The 20,193-nt window shown below is 54.9% G+C and overlaps 2 protein-coding genes and 1 non-coding gene across 5 annotated transcripts; 2 read left to right on the top strand and 1 right to left on the bottom strand.

Moving 5' to 3' along the window:
• Positions 1–1,326: 1,326 nt before the first annotated feature.
• Positions 1,327–1,430, bottom strand: LOC135276883 (small nucleolar RNA U13). The gene has a single exon (XR_010344437.1). It is a non-coding gene; the product is annotated as a small nucleolar RNA U13 (small nucleolar RNA).
• Positions 1,431–2,160: 730 nt separating this feature from the next.
• Positions 2,161–11,908, top strand: DNAAF3 (dynein axonemal assembly factor 3). Of its 3 annotated transcripts, none has more exons than XM_064380817.1 (11): positions 2,161–2,249; positions 2,514–2,719; positions 3,114–3,207; positions 7,215–7,372; positions 7,691–7,873; positions 8,428–8,553; positions 8,659–8,781; positions 9,039–9,174; positions 10,148–10,259; positions 10,974–11,048; positions 11,132–11,908. In XM_064380817.1, exons 1-11 carry the CDS (start codon positions 2,165–2,167, stop codon positions 11,517–11,519), a joined length of 1,686 nt encoding a protein of 561 aa, XP_064236887.1. In that variant the 5' UTR covers positions 2,161–2,164; the 3' UTR covers positions 11,520–11,908. The 3 variants fall into 3 exon arrangements, with proteins under 3 accessions (XP_064236887.1, XP_064236888.1, XP_064236889.1); XM_064380818.1 differs by having other exon boundaries at positions 2,577–2,719; XM_064380819.1 differs by lacking the exon at positions 2,161–2,249 and having other exon boundaries at positions 2,644–2,795.
• Positions 11,909–13,007: 1,099 nt separating this feature from the next.
• Positions 13,008–19,734, top strand: TNNI3 (troponin I3, cardiac type). Its single transcript, XM_012465260.3, has 8 exons — positions 13,008–13,174; positions 13,451–13,463; positions 13,643–13,726; positions 14,132–14,173; positions 14,429–14,560; positions 14,938–15,027; positions 16,176–16,352; positions 19,584–19,734. The coding sequence occupies exons 1-8, from the start codon at positions 13,164–13,166 to the stop codon at positions 19,665–19,667; spliced, it is 633 nt and encodes a 210-aa protein (XP_012320683.1). The 5' UTR covers positions 13,008–13,163; the 3' UTR covers positions 19,668–19,734.
• Positions 19,735–20,193: the final 459 nt, after the last annotated feature.

Genomic DNA, 20,193 nt, shown 5'->3' on the forward strand with positions numbered 1-20,193 from the left:
GGAATTCAGTAACTTTTCGTATGTGTGTGTGTGTGTTGGTATAGAGCATGTCTTTATGAAGACAGCTCTTTATATTACTACTATTACTGCCAATAATAAACCTCACAGCAAACTCATGAAATAGACATGATCTTTATTCCCTGTTGACAAATGAGTCCAAACTATGCTTTAGAGAATTCAGGGCCAGGTGTGGTGGCTCACGCCTGTAATCCCAGCACTTTGGGAGACCAAGGCAGGCAGATTACCTGAGGTCAGGAGTTTGAGACCAGCCTGGCCAACATGCTGAAACCTGTCTTTACGAAAAATATGAAAAGTATCCAGGCATAGTGGCGGGCAGCTGTAATCCCAGCTACTAGGGAGGCTGAGGTAGGAGAACCACTTGAACCCAGGATGTGGAGGTTGCAGTGAGTTGAGATCGTGCCACTGCACTCCAGCCTGGGCAACAAGAGCAAAACTCAGTCTCAAAAAAAAAAAAAAAAAAAAAAAAAAAATCCTTAGAAGCACATAGCCAGAAAGCCTGTCTCTAAATTCTGGGATTGATTTAGATGATGACAGTGGGGTCCTTGGGTCCCTATCTCAACAAGAAAGCAGAGTTATAGGAAGAATAAAACTATTACAAATGGCAGTCCACACTGGGACAAAAACGTAAAAGGGCTGAGATAATTTAGGGAGGGTGATCGGGGCAGCCCTCCTGAGGAGGTTCGACCTGGGCCATAACTTGGATGACAAGAAGGAATGAAGCTTGCAAAGGTTAGGGGGAAAAACAGTGGAATATTATTTGGTCATAAAAACAGAAGCACTGATTCGCGCTTCAGCATGGATGAGTCCTGAGAGTATTATGCCAAGTGGAGGAAGCCAGACACAAAAAGCTGCCTACTGCAGAGTTCCATGCATGAGAAATCTCCTGAACTGACACATTCATAGAGACAGAAAGTGGATTCGTGGTTGCCAGGGACTGAGGAAAGAGAAATGGGGAGCTAGATGGAGTACTGGTTTTCTTTTTCTTTTCTTTTCTTCTCCTTTTTTTTAAAATTTATTTATTTTTATTTTTATTTTTTTTAAGACGGAGTCTCGCTCAGCCGCCCAGGCTGGAGTGCAATGGCGCATTCTCGGCTCACTGCTAATTTTCTTGTTTTTTTTTTTTAAAAGTACAGACGGGGCTGGGCTAGTCACCAACTCCTAACATCAAGTGATCTGCCCACCTCGACCTCCCAAAGTGCTGGGATTACAGGCGTGAGCCACCGCGCCCGGCCGACTTACCCTTATTTTAATGCAGTGCATTTAACTGTACGATTACGGAATTCACCTGTAATTTTTTTTTGTTCATGTCAGAAGGGTCATGTGCCTATGTCGTAGCAAGGTTTGAGGAAGGCGCATCTCACACATGCGCGTGAACACCCAATCATCTCGCTTAGAAACTACAAAAGGATCTAGCTGTAAGTTTAAATTATTACTGCTTGTGCTAATAACCAGCTCACAAGAGTCCTGAATTTGTAGTAACCTGCACCTCAGTGGGCAGCTCTGTGTGGTAGAACCCATGCTGGGCTGGGGCGGGGAGGGGGCTCAGAGGTCTGCAGTCTAAAGTCCAGACACCTCACTTTATTTGGATTGATAAAAGTTCAGTTATGCACGAGCAAAGGGAGATGGAAAAAAGAAAAAGTTAAAAACAGAAATAAGACTAAGCTTCGTTCTCTCTAAATTTGAATCAGCCCAGGCCTCGCCCATTCCAGAAATTTGGACTGACCCTGACTCCGCCCCAACCTCTTCCAGCCCCGCTCCTTCCCGCCCCCGCCAGTGCCGTTGTCATGACAACCGCGTCCACCTGGCCTCTATTACTAGGGGTGGGGAAGCCTGGTCTTCAGTGGTCCCATTGGCCAAAAGTTTGTAGCGGGCGGACCTCGCTAACTCTCGTTGGTCAGTTGCCAGCCCACATGCACCCATTGGTCGATTGATCGAAAAGGGCGGGGACTCTGGCCAGCGGTTGTGGAGGGTCGCGGGCCCACAGTGCTGCACTGAGCAGAGGGGAAGGAGCGTCAGGATATTTGGAGGATAAAGGTGTGGGTAGGGTATCATGTGGAGGCAAAGGGGAGCGAAGTGAGGGGCGGTGAGAGGGGAGCGGGGCGGGCAATGTGTGGGATTCCCAGGATGTCTTTTCCGCAGGGTGATGACCACACCTGCCGGCTCCGGCATGGGCTTCGGCTCGGTGTCATGGTGGGGCCTGTCCCCGGCGCTGGACCTGCAGGCTGAAAGTGAGTCCCAGCACGCACGGTCTGATACACCGCCTGCCTTCCCAGCCTGCGCAGGCAGCCTTTCAGAGCTCGTAGTCCCAGCGTCGGTGGCAGGGGGGGCGCTAACGTTCTCTAAGGCTCCAACGGTGGAGGGCGCGCCTCCAGGGGCAGGGCCGAGGTCCTGTCTGCAGACTACGAATTCCAGAATGCTCAGACGAATCAACTCCCCTTAGAACCTAGGCCACGGGCGCGTCGCCTGCTGGGATTTGTAGTCCATTGTTGTAGGGGCTGCTACGGGGGACACTCTGGCGACCACCATGGTGCCCCACCCTGCTATCATCTTGCCAGGTCCTCCTGTGGACCCAGACTCCCAGGCCGATATGGTGCACAGCGTCCCCGAGCTAGATGTGCTGCTGCTGGGCTCTGTGGATGGGCGCCACCTGCTGCGGACCCTGTCCCGAGCGAAGCTCTGGCCTCGCAGGAGGTTCAACGTGAGCTGGGATGAAGATGAGACCCCAGATTCCCGAGTCCTTGAGGGAGGAGGGGATTGGAATTCTAAAACCTCAGGTCCAGGAATGAAGGAGCTGGAGACTCCTAGATCTGAGAGAGGTGGAAGCTGGGAGAACCCATACATCCTGGGGAAGGAAGGGACTGGGCTTTGTAACTCCTGGGTTCTGTAGGCGGGGAAGAGCGCAAGGATCAGGTCTTCTGAGGAATGGAAGGGAAGAGAGCTCTGGGGACCCAGACTCCTATGTTTGAAGAAAGAGGCTGGTGTACAGAACTCCTGGGAATGTGGAAGGAGAGGGCTGAGGGCCCACTCTCCTGGGTCTGCTAGGGCCCAGGCAAGCAGGTCTCAGAATTATTCTGCCCTGTCCATCCTTCTAGTTCTTTGTGCTGGAGAATAATCTGGAAGCTGTGGCCCGACACATGCTGATCTTCAGCCTAGCCTTGGAGGATCCTGAGAAGATGGGCCTGCAAGGTCAGTTGCTAGGACCCAGGCATTCCAACCGCCGGTCTCCTCCCCCTCCCTAGAAGAATTCTGGCATTTTGATGGTACAATTAAAAAATTTGGTTATTTTCCTGGGAGGCGGAGGTTGTGGGGAGAGGAGATTGTGCCATTGCACTCCAGCCTGGGCAGCAAGAGTGAAACACCGTCTAAAAAAAAAAATTCAAATATATTTATTAATCATTGTCCCCTATGATATAATTTGCCATTTTAGAGCCTCAGCTTCTCCCACCTGTAAAATGGGGCTAAATATACTACATCTAACAGCCACTTAGAAAATTCCAGTTTGGCCAGTCGCAGTGGCTGACGTCTATAATCCCAGCACTTTGGGAGACTGAGATGGGCAGATTGCCTGAGCTCAGGAGTTTGAGATCAGTCTGGGCAACACGGTGAAACCGTCTCTACTAAGATACAAAAAAATTAGCCGGGCGTGGTGGCACATGCCTGTAATCCCAGCTACTCAAAGGCTGAAGCAGGACAATTGTTTGAACCTGAGAGGTGGAGGTTGCAGGACAGTTGTTTGAACCCGAGAGGTAGAGGTTGCAGTGAGCTGAGATCATGCCACTGTACTCCAGCCTGGGTGACAGAGCAAGACTGCGTCTAAAAAAAAAAAATTCCAGGAGAGGCTAGGTGCGGTGGTGCTGTGGTTCACACCTGTAATCCCAGCACTTTGGGAGGCTGAGGCAGGGGGCATCACTTGAGGTCAGGAGTTCGAGCCCAGCTTGGCCAACATAATGAAACCCTGTCTCTATCAAAAATAAAAAATTAGGGCCGGGCGCGGTGGCTCACGCCTGTAATCCCAGCACTTTGGGAGGCCAAGGCGGGTGGATCACGAGGTCAAGAGATCGAGACCATCCTGGTCAACATGGTGAAACCCCGTCTCTACTTAAAAATACAAAAAATTAGCTGGGCCTGGTGGCGCATGCCTGTAATCCCAGCTACTCAGGAGGCTGAGGCAGGAGAATTGCCTGAACCCAGGAGGCGGAGGTTGCGGTGAGCTGAGATTGCGCCATTGCACTCCAGCCTGGGTAACGAGAGCGAAACTCCGTCTCAAAAAAAAAAAAAAAAAAAAAAAATACAAAAATTAGCCAGGGGTGGTGGCATGAGTCTGTAGTCCTAGCTACTTGGGAGGATGAAGCACAAGAATTGCTTGAACCTGGGTGGTGGATTCAAGTAATTCTGCTGCCTCAGTCTCTCAAGTACCTGGGATTACAGGCATGTGCCACCATGCCTGGCTAATTTTTGTATTTAGTATAGCCGGGGTTTCACCATGTTGGCCAGGCTGGTCTCGAGCTCCTGACCTCAGGCGATCTGCCCACCTTGGCCTCCCAAAGTGCTGGGATTACAGGCATGAGCCATCGCGCCTGACCCCAAGAAAAGAGGTTTAATTGACTCACAGTTCCACAGTCTGTACAGGGAGCATGGCTGGGGAAGGCCTCAGGAGACTTGCAACCGTGGCAGAAGGCGAAGGGGAGCAGTCACCTCTTACATGGTGGCAGAAGGAGCAAGAGACACAATGGGGCAGTGCCACACAGTTTTAAACAACCAGATTTTGTGGGAACTCACTCACTCTCATGAGAACAGCAAGGGGGAGATCTGCCCCCATAATCCAATCACCTCCCACCAGGCCCCACTTCCAACACTGAGGATTGCAATTCAACATGAGATTTGGACATTAATAACACAGGGCATCCAGAGTACATTGCACAGTACAGATTGTTCATAGTTCTTAAATAATGAGAACGAAACTGATCTATCTCACTAAAGGCATATAGTTCTCTTCTATAAAGTTCTTAAACAACTAACACGAAACTACATGTCTATGTGTATATATTTTGTACAACTAGAGGTATATACAGCTGTCCCTCAGTGTCACTGGGACTGGTTCCAGGACCCCTGCAGATACCAAGATCTGAGGACACTCAAGTCCCTTATAAAATGGTGTAGTGAGTGAGGCCATCTTAAGGATAGTGATAGGGTCACGACAATCACGTGAGCAATAAACAACGGGTCCACCCCCATTAGGTCACCGAGGCTAGGAGGTGGGCCATGCGCAGTGAAGAGGGTGCAGTGTGCACCATCTTTTAGGTAGGGTCAGGCTACTTCCAAGGAATTCTATAGGAGGATGCTTTGAGTCAGCACAGTAGCTAAAGAGGTCCGAGGTCTACTGCCACCTGCCGGCAGCTTCCAGTAATTTCTATAGGAGGATGCTTTGAATCGGTACATAGCAACAGGGCTGACAAGGTATACAGCCACCTAGGAGCGATTATACCGGCGCGTGGGGGGTGGTGGTTTAAGCCCTCAGATGCTCCCGGGCTTGCCAACTTGAGGCCAGCTTTCCAGAACTGGACGCAAGGTACTGCAACTCCTTTTCAGGAGAAGTGACTCTTGCTGTAAGCCTGCCATGGAGCGCGTGCCCTTTCAGGTAGGGGCTCTACTGCCTGAGCCATAGATTCTTGTCCTGGTATTACTGTTTTTCCCTAAATCATGCTCTGCACTGTGTCTGCTGTGGACATTCCTCTGACTATAAGCAAGATATGATTTATATATATATATATGGCTGTTTATTCCTTTTTTTTTTTTTTTTTTGAGGCGGAGTTTCGCTATTGTTACCCAGACTGGAGTGCAATGGCGCGATCTCGGCTCACCGCAACCTCCGCCTCCTGGGTTCAAGCAATTCTCCTGCCTCAGCCTCCCGAGTAGCTGGGATTACAGGCGCGCACCACCATGCCCAGCTAATTTTTTTGTATTTTTAGTAGAGACGGGGTTTCACCTTGTTGACCAGGATGGTCTCGATCCCTTGACCTCGTGATCCACCCGCCTCGGCCTCCCAAAGTGCTGGGATTACAGGCGTGAGCCACCGCGCCCGGCCTAGAGCTGTTTATTCCTTAATTCATGCTCTACACTGTGTCTGCTCTAGACATTCCTCTGACTATAAGCAAGATATGATTTTTTATATATATATAGATAGAGAGAGAGAGAGAGAGAGAGAGAGAGAGAGGTTTATTCCTTAATTCATGCTCTACACTGTGTCTGCTCTAGACATTCCTCTGACTATGAACTAAGATATAATTATATATATATACTTGGAAAGAACTGAGTAGTAAGATATTCTTCAGGCACTAATTGTTCCGACTGTAAACTAATACATGCTTATATATAAAGGATTATATAAAGGAAATAACTGAGTAATAACACTATAAACTAGGATACTCTCAGGTACTAATTGTGCCGGGGATCTGCTTAGCTCTCCTGGCTCGGTGCCCTGATGAGGGGGTTGCCCACACCTTGAACCCAGGTGGTCGAGGCTACAGTGAACTCTGATGGAGCAGCTGCACTTAGCCTGGGCAACAGAGCGAGACGCTGTTCAAAAAAAAAAAAAAAAAGATGTACTCACAAATAGCCTGTACACATCCTCCCATACACCACAGATCACCTCTAGATTACCTGTATGTAATACAGTGCACGTGCTTACACCACAGATCATCTCTAGATTGCCTGTATGTAATACAGTGCACGTGCTTACACCACAGATCATCTCTAGATTGCCTGTATGTAATACAGTGCACGTGCTTACACCATATATTACAGTTTATGTTACTTTTTACTGTTCTTTTTTCCCCAAGTATCCTGTCTGTGGTCAGTGTGCAAACTGCAACTCTAATTCACTCTTCTAGGTGCTTTTTTTTTTTTTTTTTTTTTGACGTAGTCTCCCTTTGTCGCCAAGGCTGGCATGCCATCTCGGCTCACTGCAATCTCTGCCTCCCGGTTCAAAGGATTCTCCTACCTCAGCCTCCCTAGCTGGGATTGCAGGCACCTGCCACCACGCCCTGTCTTGTTCTTCCTGTAGTTTTTAGGGTGCGTGGGGAGTGTTCCGGGGTTCATTGTTTTCATTATATGACTATGACATAATAACACACGAAGGGTCTAATTTCTGGTCTCTTCCGCACATTCCCCCAATCATGTCCTCCTCTCCCTAGAGCGGAGCGAGACCTTCCTGGAGGTGTGGGGGAACGCGCTGCTGCGCCCACCGGTGGCCGCCTTCGTGCGCGCCCAGGCAGACCTGCTGGCCCACCTGGTTCCCGAGCCCGACCGCCTGGAGGAGCAGCTGCCCTGGCTCAGCCTCCGTGCCCTCAAGGTGCGGCCGCCCGACCTCCGCCCGGTCACTGCCTGGGATCGGGTGGCCGCGGGAAGAATGGAAGTGCGCAGTCCAAAGGACGTGCGTTGATGGAGCAGGCGGTGGACTCGGGGGTTCGAATCCCAGCTCCGCGACTCCCACTGTGAGATTTGGCCTGGGGGCAGGAGGTGGCTTCTGCTTTAGGAGCCTCAGTTTTTTCATCCAGGAAACGGGAGAATTGTTCCTCCGTCCTGGGATGGAAGAAAGGGTCAACTAGAAGCTGCTTTCCCTGCATCCCTCTTTGCCTCGCTCTCTCCTTGCGCGTGCCTGATCCCGCAGTTCCGTGAGCGGGACGCCCTGGAGGCTGTGTTCCGCTTCTGGGCTGGCGGCGAGAAGGGGCCCGAGGCCTTCCCCATGAGCTGCTTCTGGGACTCACGGCTGCGCCACTACCTGGGCTCCCGCTACGACGCCCGGCGCGGTGTCAGCGACTGGGACCTACGCATGAAGCTGCACGATCGCGGGGTGAGGGGCCCAGGAGGAGGGAAGAGGGGCTGGGCCCTGGACTCCTGGGTCTGAGGGAGGAGGAGCTGGGGTCTGGACTCCTGGGTCTGAGGGAGGAGGGGCTGGGGGTCTGGACTCCTGGGTCTGAGGGAGGAGGCGCTGGGGTCTGGACTCCTGGGTCTGAGGGAGGAGGCGCTGGGGTCTGGACTCCTGGGTCTGAGGGAGGAGGCGCTGGGGTCTGGACTCCTGGGTCTGAGGGAGGAGGGGCTGGGACCTAGACTCCTGGGTCTGAGGGAGGAGGGGCTGGGACCTGGACTCCTGGATCTGAGGGAGGAGGCGCTGGGGCCTGTACTCCTGGGTCTGAGGGAGGTGGAGCTGGGGCCTGGACTCCTGGGTCTGAGGGAGGAGGGGCTGGGGCCTGGACTCCTGGGTCTGAGGGAGGAGGGGCTGGGACCTGGACTCCTGGGTCTGAGGGAGGAGGGGCTGGGCTTGGACTCAGGGTCTGAGGGAGGAAGGTGTAGGGTCCCTCCATGCTCGTTTCATTGAGGGCTTCCTTCTTCCTGCCCCCACCCCAGGCCCAGGTCATTCACACCCAGGAGTTCCGACGCTGGCGGGACACAGGCGTCGCCTTTGAACTCAGGGACTCCAGCGCCTATCACGTGCCCAACCGGACTCTGGCGTCTGGTCGCCTCCTGAGCTACGTGCGTGTCCACTGCCTGACCGGGCCCGCTGCTGCTTCTCGGAGACCTAGGAGTCAGGGTCCGCAACATCGACCTCACCTGCTTCCTCTCTCCCTCCTTTTCCAGCGCGGGGAGCGTGTGGCAGCGCGCGGGTACTGGGGGGACATCGCCACGGGGCCCTTTGTGGCCTTCGGCATCGAAGCGGACGACGAGAGCCTCCTGCGGACCAGCAACGGACAGCCAGTCAAGGTGCGCGGTGAGGCTGGGACTGGGGGTAGTGGTGGGGCGGGGGTGGGTGGGTGTGAAAGGCCCGCCCCCACACCAGGCCCCCCCACATCAGATTCCGCCCCCAGCTCCAGGCTCCATACCCGCGGGATAGGTCCCGCCCCACTTCACATCCTCCAAGCAGCTCCCGGAGTTCTGGACCTGGACCAAGACTTCCTGCGTTCTAAGCCCCCCACCGCCATCCTGGCCCCAACGTCTGTCCACTCCCCTTCTATCCCTAGACGGCGGGTGAGATCACTCAACACAATGTGACAGAAATGCTCCACGAGGTGGCCGCCTGGGGTCGCGCTAGAGCCACCTTGGGGAACCCAGAGGAGCAGCAGCATGCCAAGGGAAGCCTGGAGCCAGCGACTCCAGGTAGGCCAGGACAACAGGTTGACCAGGGACTGCAGGTAAGCCAGGGACTCCAGGTAAGCCAGGACAACAGGTAGGCCAGGGACTCCAGGTAGGCCAGGGACTCCAGGTAAGCCAGGACAATAGGTGAGCCAGGGACTGCAGGTAGGCCAAGGACTGCAGGTGAGCCAGGGACTGCAGGTGAGCCAGGGACTCGAGGTAGGCCAGGGACTCCAGGTGAGCCAGGGACTCCAGGTAGGCCAGGGACTCCAGGTAGGCCAGGGACTGCAGGTGAGCCAGGGACTCCAGGTAGGCCAGGGACTCCAGGTAGGCCAGGGACTGCAGGTGAGCCAGGGACTGCAGGTGAGCCAGGGACTCGAGGTAGGCCAGGGACTGCAGCCTCCAGGCATTTCACATTGGAACGTGGACTGACATGATTTGGAATGCGTGGGCCAGTGTCAGCTTCTTCTTGATATTCCATCTCTTTTTCTCTCTCCTCTTTCCCTCCCTTTCCTAAATCCTGAGCACGCTTAGGATTCCTAATTCCAGTAGTAGAATTCTAATCTTGTCTGCAGAGGTCTATGCTATCCGAGAATATTCTCTCCGGGTTCTGGGTCCCAGGTCCCCCTTGGACACCATCCCAGACCCCAGATCCTGTCTGGGCCTCCTTCCAGCCATCCTCCCACCTGGCCCTCCCTGAGGGTCTGTCGGGCAGGGTATGTCTCATGTGGCCCTGGCCACCCACTCTCTTTCCCTCTCTAGAGTCTCAGTTGCCTGATCTGTACAGTGGGTCTCTGCCTGCTGGGCTCACCTTCCCAGAATTTTCTAAAAATCCACCTCAGAGGAAAGATTTTTTTAAAAGCTTTAGGAGGACAAGGAGTGTTATCTCCCAGCCCTGAGTGCCTGCCCAGCTCTGCCCAGCTCTATGTATGTCTCTGGCTTTTGCCCTCATAGCAGTACCTGCAAGAGGTGACCCCTCTATCATCTTCCCCGGTAGCCCCCACCCCGGAATCTTTCACCATCCACTTCCTGCCCCTCGATTCTGCTCAGACTCTCCACCACAAGAGCTGCTACAACGGCCGGTTCCAGCTTCTCTATGTGGCCTGTGGGTAAGTGCGGAGGCAGCCCAAGCCCCATTCCCTCCTCCGTCAGACCCAGGAGTCCAGGACCCAGCCCCCCCTTCCTCCCTCCTCCCTCAGACCCAGGAGTCCAGGCCCCAGCCCCACCTCCTTCAGATCCTCAGACCCTCCTCCCTCAGACCCAGGAGTCCAGGCCCCAGCCCCTCCTCCCTCAGCCCCTCAGCCCCTCTTCCCTCAGACCCAGGAGTCCAGGCCCCAGCCCCTCCTCCCTCAGACCCAGGAGTCCAGGCCCCCCAGCCCTCCTCCCTCAGACCCAGGAGTCCAGGCCCCAGGCCCTCCTCCCTCAGACCCAGGAGTCCAGGCCCCCCAGCCCTCCTCCCTCAGACCCAGGAGTCCAGGCCCCAGCCCCTCCTCCCTCAGCCCCTCAGCCCCTCTTCCCTCAGACCCAGGAGTCCAGGCCCCAGGCCCTCCTCCCTCAGACCCAGGAGTCCAGGCCCCCCAGCCCTCCTCCCTCAGACCCAGGAGTCCAGGCCCCAGGCCCTCCTCCCTCAGCCCCTCAGCCCCTCTTCCCTCAGACCCAGGAGTCCAGGCCCCAGCCCCTCCTCCCTCAGCCCCCCATCTCCTCCTCCCTCAGACCCAGGAGTCCAGCCCCAGCCCCTCCTCCCTCAGCGTCTGGGCTCCCAGAGCCCCATCCTCCCCTGGATTTGGAGCTGAATCTCGGCCTGTCCTCTGTCGTCTCTGCAGGATGGTCCATCTTCTCAGCCCTGAGCTTGGAGCCTGTGTGGCACCGGGAGGGAACCTGATTGTAGAATTAGCCCGGTGAGCCAGTGGGGTGGAGGGTGGGGCCTGTCCTGGCTGGGGGGCAGAATCTGGGTTCCTGACACGGCACTTCCCATCTGCAGGTACCTGGTGGATGTGCGGCGGGAGCAGCTGCAGGGCTTCGACACCCGGGTTGGGGAGCTGGCTCAGGCAGCTGGATTCTCTCCACCGGCTGGGGCCAGGCCCTCACAGACCTTCGCACGTTTTTGCAAGTCCCCGGAATTGGCTCTGGGCAGCACTGACCCAGCTGTGGAACCCAGAACTCTGCCCCTTGAAGTCCTGGCCCAGCCTCTTGAAGCCCGCAGCCCTGCCCCTGAGGACCTGACCGAGCCTCTGCAGGGTGGGACCCCACACTCTGAGCCCTGCCAGCTGCCCTCTGCACCTCCAGGTTCACTCTCCAAGGTTCTGGCTCTGCCCCAGGGGGCTTTGCCCCCGCCCAACAGTGAGTCAGACTCCAAAACCGGAGTCTGACCTGACCCCTGGACGCCCCTTATCTCCAGCTTCCAAAGTCAGGTTGTAGAATTAGAACCCGCTGATACCATTCTGAGCCTGCCGCTGGCGCCCTCCACTTTATCCTCATCATTCCCACTCAGTACCCGTCACCCCCACCCCAGGGGTGTTGCTAGAATTTCAAATTCCATTTCTGGGATTCTATGGTCCATTCCTAGAATTCTAGATTGTTCTCTCAGAGTTCCAAATTCCACTTCTGAGACTCTAAGCCCAGCCTAGGATTTGACCCTGAATCTCAGGCCCTTGAATTCTGCCCCCTTGTCCCCAGGCAGGCTAGCTGGGGTTTAGGGTTTCTCCTTACCAGGGCCTGGTCAGCACCCAGATGGTTCGAGTAAAGCAAGTGTGTCCACCCCTCCATGTGTCCAAGTGTCTTTGCTGTCCTATGTCTGTCTCCAGGGCTGGGGGAGAAAGGCCTAGGAGAGGTGGACAGAGGAATTCAGAAACCAGATGCCTGGGTTTCCAAGTGGACAAGAGATGGATTTCTCAGTGCTGTAGGCTGAGCGCTGGCCCCCAGCACAGCTGCACTCCAAATTAAACACAACATTGTTGAGTGGCCTGGACTCCTGGGTCTGAGGGAGGAGGAGCTGGGGCCTGGACTCCTGGGTCTGAGGGAGGAGGGGCTGGGGTCTGGACTCCTGGGTCTGAGGGAGGAGGGCCTGAGGCCTGGACTCCAGGGTCTGAGGGAGGAGGGTTTGGGGGCCTGGACTCCTGGGTCTGAGGGAAGAGGGGCTGGGGTCTGGACTCCTGGGTCTGAGAGAGGAGGGGTTGGGGCCTGGACTCCTGGGTCTGAGGGAGGAGGGGCTGGGGGCCTGGACTCCAGGGTCTGAGGGAGGAGGGTTTGGGGGCCTGGACTCCTGGGTCTTAGGGAGGAGGGGTTGGGGCCTGGACTCCTGGGTCTGAGGGAGGAGCGGCTGGGGGCCTGGACTCCAGGGTCTGAGGGGGGAGGGGCTGGGGGCCTGGACTGCTGGGTCTGAGGGAGGAGGGGCTGGGGGCCTGGACTCCACGGTCTGAGGGAGGAGGGTTTGGGGGCTTGGACTCCTGGGTCTTAGGGAGGAGAGGCTGCTGGCCTCCACTTCTGGGTCTGAGGGAGCAGGGGCTGGGGGCCTGAACTCCTGGGTCTGAAGGAGGAGGCGCTGGGGGCCCAGACTCTTGAGTCTGAGGGAAGAGGGGGCTGGGGCCCCAGACTCCTTGTCTGAGGGAGGGGCTGGGGTCCCCCGGAGTCCTGGGTCTGAGGGAGGAGGTGGCTGAGAGGAAGGGCATTCTCTGGGTCTGAGGGAGGAGAGGTCCAGGACTCCAGGATCCGAGGGAGAAGGGTCCGGATTCCTGTGCCCCAAGGTGGCTGGTGATCCAGCTGGAGCAGGGCCCGCCCCGCCCCGCCCCTCACGCGCCCCATTATCTCTCATGGTGGGCAGGGGGGAGGAGGAGGCAGTATATTTAGTCTCTGTCGTCCGCCCTTTATCTCAGTGTCCTCGGGGAAGCTCGAGCAGCCCGGAGGAGACTCACGGTCCCTGGGACCTTGAAGGTCACCCGGGCCGCCCCCTCACTGACCCTCCAAAAGCCCCTGTCCTCTCCCTGCCTCCTGCTATTCCGGGTCTGAGTCTCAGCATGGCGGATGAGTGAGTGACTCCCTAAGGCAATGAGAGTTGGGGGCGACCTCCCGGGGTCCCAAGAGGGGTCCGAGCTGAGAGGCTGGACCCCTGGCTTGCGACGGGAGGTAGGGTTGGGACTCTTGGGTGAAGAGAGGAAGTGGGTTCGCGAGTCAGACTCCTGGAACCCGAGGAAGGGGAAGCGGTGTCCCCCGACCTCTTGGTCAGAGGGGTCTCCGAGGTCCCTTAGGAGTCAGACAGGACACAGCCCACCACTAACCCCCTCCCCGGTTTCTCTCCTTCCAGGAGCAGCGATGCGGTGAGAGCAGCGGGCTAAGGAGTGGCTGGGACCCCCAGGGCCGGGGCGGGCGCTGCAGTAAGGGGACTGGGGGGAGGCTGCGGGACTGGGGGGAGGCTGCAACCCTGGGAGAGGGTGTGGTATGGTGAGGGCTGGGTGGGGTCTTGGTGGTGATGGGGCCCCGACTCCTCCCACCCCAGGCTGGGGAACCTCGCCCCGCACCAGCTCCGATCAGACGCCGCTCCTCCAACTACCGCGCGTACGCCACGGAGCCGCACGCCAAGGTGGGGCGGGGTTTCCAGGGGGCCGAGTACGGTCTTGGGAGAGACGAGAGACCCTGGGGGCGCGGGGAGGAGCCAGGGCAGTAAAGGGGTGGGGCCTACATAGAGGCGCTTCAGGGGCGGAGTTTCACAGAGGGTCGCGCTCGGATTGGTGAGAGCCGCCTGTGGGCGGAGCTCCGTTGCCCTTGGACTTGCTTAGGGATAGATGGGCAGTGCCTAGTCAAAGGCAGAGACCCGGATTTGTGGATGGGAATGAGGGGCGTGGCCTCTCGTAGACTCAGGGCTCAAGTTGGAGGCGGGCCCAAATCTGGACCGGCTGGGGTTGCTGGGGGGTGTCTTGAGGCCCCCTCCACCGTCGTCTCCGGATCCCCCTCCATGATCCTTCCTTGCTCCATCTCACCCTGGCAGAAAAAGTCTAAGATCTCCGCCTCGAGAAAACTGCAGCTGAAGGTGAGGACGGGCGGGAGAGGGAAGGAGCTTGGAGCCGCTCAGGGGGCGGAGCTTGGTAGTGGGTTCGGCTTCGGGCGGGTGGGCGGGGCTTGGGCGTTCGGGGCGTGGCTTTAGCGGAGAGACCCGCTCGGAGTGGGCGGGTCTTTGGAAAGGTGGAGACCAAACTCGAGTGGCTAGAAGAGCGCAGGCGGCTTCAGGTCTGGTGTTTATTCTGATGCCCCAGCTGGGCTGCGCTTCCCTCACACCTCTCCGCAGACCCTGATGCTGCAGATTGCAAAGCAGGAGCTGGAGCGAGAGGCGGAGGAGCGGCGCGGAGAGAAGGGGCGCGCCCTGAGCACTCGCTGCCAGCCGCTGGAGTTGGCCGGTCTAGGCTTCGGGGAGCTGCAGGTACCTGCTCCCAAGGCAGGGACTCGCCCAGCCTGGGATCCGAGGTTTCTAATCCCCGGAATTCAGCAGTACAGTCCCTATTCCCCCTTCTGCTCGGGACCCAGGGGTCCAGTATGACTGTCCTTACCCAATTCTGTACGGTTTGTGGGACTCCTGGCCCCTAACACCCTTTGTCTGCAGATCTGTGGAGTCCTGGCTCCAGTCTACTCCTTGAGGACCATCTGGCCCTCCTTTCCCAGATAGGAGTTCCGGCCCAAGCTCCTCCTCCCTCAGACCCAGGAGTCCAGGCCCCCAGCCCCTCCTCCCTCAGACCCAGGAATCCAGGTCTCCAGGCCTCCAGGCTTCCTCCAACAGCACACACCACATTTCTCCTCCAGGACTTGTGCCGACAGCTCCACGCCCGTGTGGACAAGGTGGATGAAGAGAGATATGACATAGAGGCAAAAGTTACCAAGAACATCACGGAGGTGGGACGCATGGGCAGCTTGGGTACCTTCGGGGCAGGGTGAGATGCCTGGGACTTGGTCTCAGCCTGACCCCTTGCAGCTGCTTTCGGCTGCACGTCCCAGGAGACCCAGGACAACCGTGAGCCTGGCAGGGCTGGGGCAGAAGGATGAGTGCGATATAGTCAAGGAAAGCTGTTCTAGGCAGAAGGAACAGCACATTCGAGGCCACGGGTCGGGAAACAGAAAATGTGTTACCGGACATGTTCAGGGCATCACATGTTGGCAAATTGGCTCAGGGAATTGTGGCCCTGGAATTGTGATTGGCCAGGGAATTGTGATTTGCATGTAGCTGGACCAGGTTATGCCACTGGTTTTGAGAGGCAAGGCTGGAGTACATTAGGAGGGTGATTCAGTTCCAGAGTTAGAAGCTTAGACTGGGAGAGGATGAGCCAGGCGTGGTGGCTCACACCTGAATCCTAGCACTTCGGGAGGCCGAGGTGGGCAGATGAACTGAGGTCAGGAGTTCGAGACCAGCCTGACCAACATGGAGAAACCCTGTCTCTACTAAAAATAAAAAATTAGCCGGCCTTGGTGGTACATGCCTATAATCCCAGTTACTAGGGAGGCTGAGGCAGGAGAATTTCTTAAACCCAGGAGGCAGAGGTTGCAGTAAGCCGAAGTCGAGCCATTGCACTCTAGCCTGGGCAACAAGAGCAAAACTTCTTCTCCAGAACAAACAACAAAAAAGGCCGGGCGCGGTGGCTCACATCTGTAATCCCAGCACTCTGGGAGGCAAAGGTGGGTGGATCACTGAGGTTGACAGTTCAAGACCAGCCTGACCAACATGGAGAAACCCCATCTCTACTAAAAATACAAAATTAGCCAGGCTTGGTGGTGCATGCCTGTAATCCCAGCTACTCCAGAGGCTGAGACAGGAGAATCGCTTGAATCCGGGGGACGGAGGTTGCAGTGAGCTGAGATCACACCATTGCACTCCAGCCTGGGCAACAAGAGTGAAACTCTGTCTCAAAAAAAAAAAGGACTGGGAGCTACTGGATGAGGCTTCGGTATACAGGATAAGGAGAATAAGAATGGAGTGTAGGATGGAAGAGCTGGGTGAGGGGGAAATGGAGGGAGGAGTCTCCACCGCCCTATATGGCCGCCCCCAGATCGCAGATCTGACCCAGAAGATCTTCGACCTTCGCGGCAAGTTTAAGCGGCCCACCCTGCGGAGAGTGAGAATCTCTGCGGATGCCATGATGCAGGCGCTGCTGGGGACCCGGGCTAAGGAGTCCCTGGACCTGCGTGCCCACCTCAAGCAGGTGAAGAAGGAGGACACCGAGAAGGTGAGTGTAGGTTAAGGCCGTGAGAGAGGATGCTGAGGGGAGGGGCGCTGCGTGCCAGCAACCCTAGGGCCTAGCCTGAGGGCACGCAGCTAGGGGTCCTCGGAAATGCAAGAGGAAGACAGGAAGTAGAAGGGGAAGACAGGAAGTGCATGAGGGCTACAGGAAGTCCATGTAAGAGCAAAGAGGTGTGTGAAGGGCCAGGTGCGGTGAGTCATGCCTGTAATCCTTGAGGTTTAAAAAATTTTTTTTAGTTTCCTTTTGTTTTTTGAGACGGAGTCTCTCTCTGCTGTGCAGGCTGGAGTGCAGTCATGCCATCTCAGCTCACTGCAACATCCACCTCCCGGATTCAAGTGATTCTTGTGCCTCAGCCTCCTGAGTAGCTGGGACTACAGGTGCACACCACCACAATGTTTTTTTAATTTCTTCAATTTTTTTTTTTTTTTTAAATTAGCGAGTTGGCCGGATACAGTGACTCATGCCTGTAATCCCAGCACTTTGGGAGGCTGAGGGGGGCAGATTACGAGGTCAGGAGTTCGATACCAGGCTGGCCAACATAGTGAAACCCCATCTCTACTAAAAATACAAAAAATTAGCTGGGCATGGTGGCAGGCACCTGTAATCTAAGCTACTCAGGAGGCTGAGGCAGGAGAATTGTTTGAACCCAGGAGGCAGAGGTAGCAGTGAGCCAAGATTGTGCCATTGCATTCCAGCTCAGGCAACAGTACGAGACTCCATCTCAAAGAAAAAAAATTAGCCAGTCATGGTGGTGGCGTGTAGCTTCTCAGCAGGCTGAGGCAGGAGGATCGCTTGAGCCCATGAGATTGAGGCTGCAGTAAGCTATGATTGCACTACTGCACTCCAGCCTGGGCAACACAGTGAGACCCTATCTTTAAAAAGAAGAAAAGAGGGGTGGGCATGTTGGCTCACACCTGTAATCCCAGCACTTTGGGAGGCTGAGGTGGGCAGATCACCTGAGGTCAAGAGATCAACACAAGCCTAGCCAACATGGTAAAACCCATCTCTACTAAACATACAAAAAATTAGCTGGGCATGGTGGTGGGCACCTGTAATCCCAGCTTCTTGGGAGGCTGAGGCAGGAGAATCACTTGAACCCAGGAGGCATAGGTTGCAGTGAGCTGAGATTGTGCCATTGTACTCCAGCACTCCAGTCTGGGCAACAAGAGCAAAACTCTGTATCAAAAAAAAAAAAAAAGAAGGAGAAAGGAAAGACAGGAGTGGATACCTGAAATCATGGATTGTACTGAACCCTATATGTACTGTTTCTTCTCTATACATACATACATACCTATGATACAGTTTCATTTATAAATTAGACAGAGTAAGAGATTAACAATAAATAATAAAAAAAGAGGGCTAGGCACGGTGGCTCACACCTGTAATCCCAGCACTTTGGGACGCTGATGCAGGCAGATTGTTTGAGCTCAGGAATTCAAGACCAGCCTGCACAACATAGCGAGACCCCCATCTCTATAAAAAATACAAAAGTTTGCTGGGCATGGTGGCACACACCTGTGGTCCCAGCTACTCAGGAGTCTGAGGTGGAAGGATGGCTGGACCCCAGGAAGTTGAGGCTGCAGTGAGCCAAGATTGCACCACTGCACTCCAGCTTGGATAAGGGAGCCAGACCCTGTCTCTAATAATAAAAATAATAAAAAGAACAATTATAACATTATAATAAAACTCATGTGAATGTGATCTCTCTGTTTCTAAATATCTTATGGCACTGTAGTCACCCTTCTTTTCTTCATGACATGTGATGACAGTGCCTATGTGCTGAGATGAAGTGAGGTGAATGGCATAGCCATTGTGACCTAGTGTTAGTCTGCTATTGGCCTGAAAATCCATCAAACTTATAAATTGTTTATTTCTAGAATTTTCCATTTAATATTTTTTGGCCATGGTTTACCTTAGGTAACTGAAACCACAGAAAGTAAAATCACAGATAAAGAGGGACTACTATAATAAGAAGAGAGCTGGGCATGGTGGCTCATGCCTGTAATCCCAGCACTTTGGGAGGCTGAGGCAGGTGGATTGCCTGAGGTCAGGAGTTCAAGATCAGCCTGGCCAACATAGTGAAACCCTGTCTCTACTAAAAATACGAAAATTTAGCTGGGTGTGGTAGCAGGCACCTGTTATCTCAGCTACTAGGGAGGCTGAGGCAGGAGAATCGCTAGAACCAGGGAGGTGGAGGTTGCAGTGGGCTGAGATCACGCCACTGCACTCCAGCTTGGGCAACAAGAATGAAACTCTGTCTCAAAACAAAACAAGACAAAAAAACAAAAACAAAAGGCCGGGCACAGTGGCTCACACCTGTAATCCCAGAACTTTGGGAGGCTGAGGCAGGAGAATCGCTAGAACCAGGGAGGTGGAGGTTGCAGTGGGCTGAGATCACGCCACTGCACTCCAGCTTGGGCAACAAGAATGAAACTCTGTCTCAAAACAAAACAAGACAAAAAAACAAAAACAAAAGGCCGGGCACAGTGGCTCACACCTGTAATCCCAGAACTTTGAGAGGCTGAGTGGGCAGATCATGAGATGAAGAGATCAAGACCATCCTGGCCAACGTGGTGAAACCCCATCTCTACTAAAAATACAAAATTTAGCTGGCGTGGTGTCGCACTTATAGTCCCAGCTTCTCAGGAGGCTGAGACAGGAGAATCTATTGAACCTGGGATGTGGAGGTTGCAGTGAGCCGAGATTGCATCACTGCACTCCAGCCTAGTGACAAAAAATAAAAAATAAAAAAAGAAGAGAAGGAAGGAAGGAGGGAGACAGGAAGTGCAAGAGGCAGACAGGAAGTGGAGGGAAAGATAGGAAGTGCAAGAAGGAGACAGGAAGGGGAGGGGAGAGAGAAGAAATGCATGAGGGAGACAAGAAGTAGAGGGGGAAGACAGAAGAGTAATAAGGGAAGGAGTGTGCAGGAAAGCAGGAAGTATACAAAGGGAGACAGAAAGTGCATGAGACAGACAGGAAGTGCAGGGAGGAGACAGGAAGTGGAGGGGGAAAGACAGGAAGTGCATGAGGGAGATAGGAAGTGCATGGAGACATTGTCAGGGATTGACTTGAGGGGACAGGGAGTGCTCTGGAACTAGACACTTGGACAGACATCCAGGGTAGAATGGCCCTACAGGCTGGAGGGAAGGTGGGGATTCTTGAGAGACTATAGACCAGGAAGAGACCCTAACCTCTGACTCTATCGCCATCCTCCAGGAAATCCGGGAGGTGGGAGACTGGCGCAAGAACATCGATGCACTGAGTGGAATGGAAGGCCGCAAGAAAAAGTTTGAGGGCTGAGCCTTCCTGCCTACTGCCCTGGCCCTGAGGAGGGCCCTGAGGAATAAAGCTTCTCTCAGAGCTGAAAGTTATTGCATGTTTATTACCCAGGGCTTAGGCATGAAAGAGTTGGGAAAACTGAGGGCAGGGCTCCCCCAAAGCTACACAGCAGGTCGGGGATTGGATGGGTCTCCCATTTGGAGCAGTCTTGGCTCTGTTATGGAAAAGAATCCCAGGGATCATGAATTTGGAAAAGAGAGCTTTGTTTTTTGTTTTTTTTTTTGAGATGGAGCCTCCCTCTGTCACCCAGGCTGGAGTGTGCAATGGCGCCATCTCGGCTCACTGCAACCTCTGCCTCCTGGGTTCAAGCAATTCTCCTGTCTCAGCCTCCCAAGTAACTGGAACTACAGGCCCGCCACTGTACCCAGCTAATTTTTATGTATATTCAGTAGAGACGAGGTTTCACCATCTTGGTCAGGCTGGTCTTGAAACCCTAACCTTGTGATCCACCTGCCTTGGCCTCCCAAAGTGCTGGGATTACAGGCGT

This window comes from Aotus nancymaae, unplaced genomic scaffold (genome assembly GCF_030222135.1).
Source record: "Aotus nancymaae isolate 86718 unplaced genomic scaffold, 86718_ANA_hifiasm-v0.15.2.pri h1tg000028l, whole genome shotgun sequence".
Taxonomy (NCBI): Eukaryota; Metazoa; Chordata; class Mammalia; order Primates; family Aotidae; genus Aotus; species Aotus nancymaae.

Coding starts and splice junctions, on each gene's coding strand:
- DNAAF3 (XM_064380817.1), top strand. CDS start 2,165: ATGACCACACCTGCCGGCTCCGGCATGGGCTTCGGCTCGGTGTCATGG. Junction 3,208..7,214: donor TGAGAAGATGGGCCTGCAAG/GTCAGTTGCTAG, acceptor TCCTCTCCCTAG/AGCGGAGCGAGACCTTCCTG. Junction 10,260..10,973: donor CTTCTCTATGTGGCCTGTGG/GTAAGTGCGGAG, acceptor TCGTCTCTGCAG/GATGGTCCATCTTCTCAGCC.
- TNNI3 (XM_012465260.3), top strand. Junction 13,727..14,131: donor CCACGGAGCCGCACGCCAAG/GTGGGGCGGGGT, acceptor TCACCCTGGCAG/AAAAAGTCTAAGATCTCCGC. Junction 16,353..19,583: donor AGAAGGAGGACACCGAGAAG/GTGAGTGTAGGT, acceptor GCCATCCTCCAG/GAAATCCGGGAGGTGGGAGA.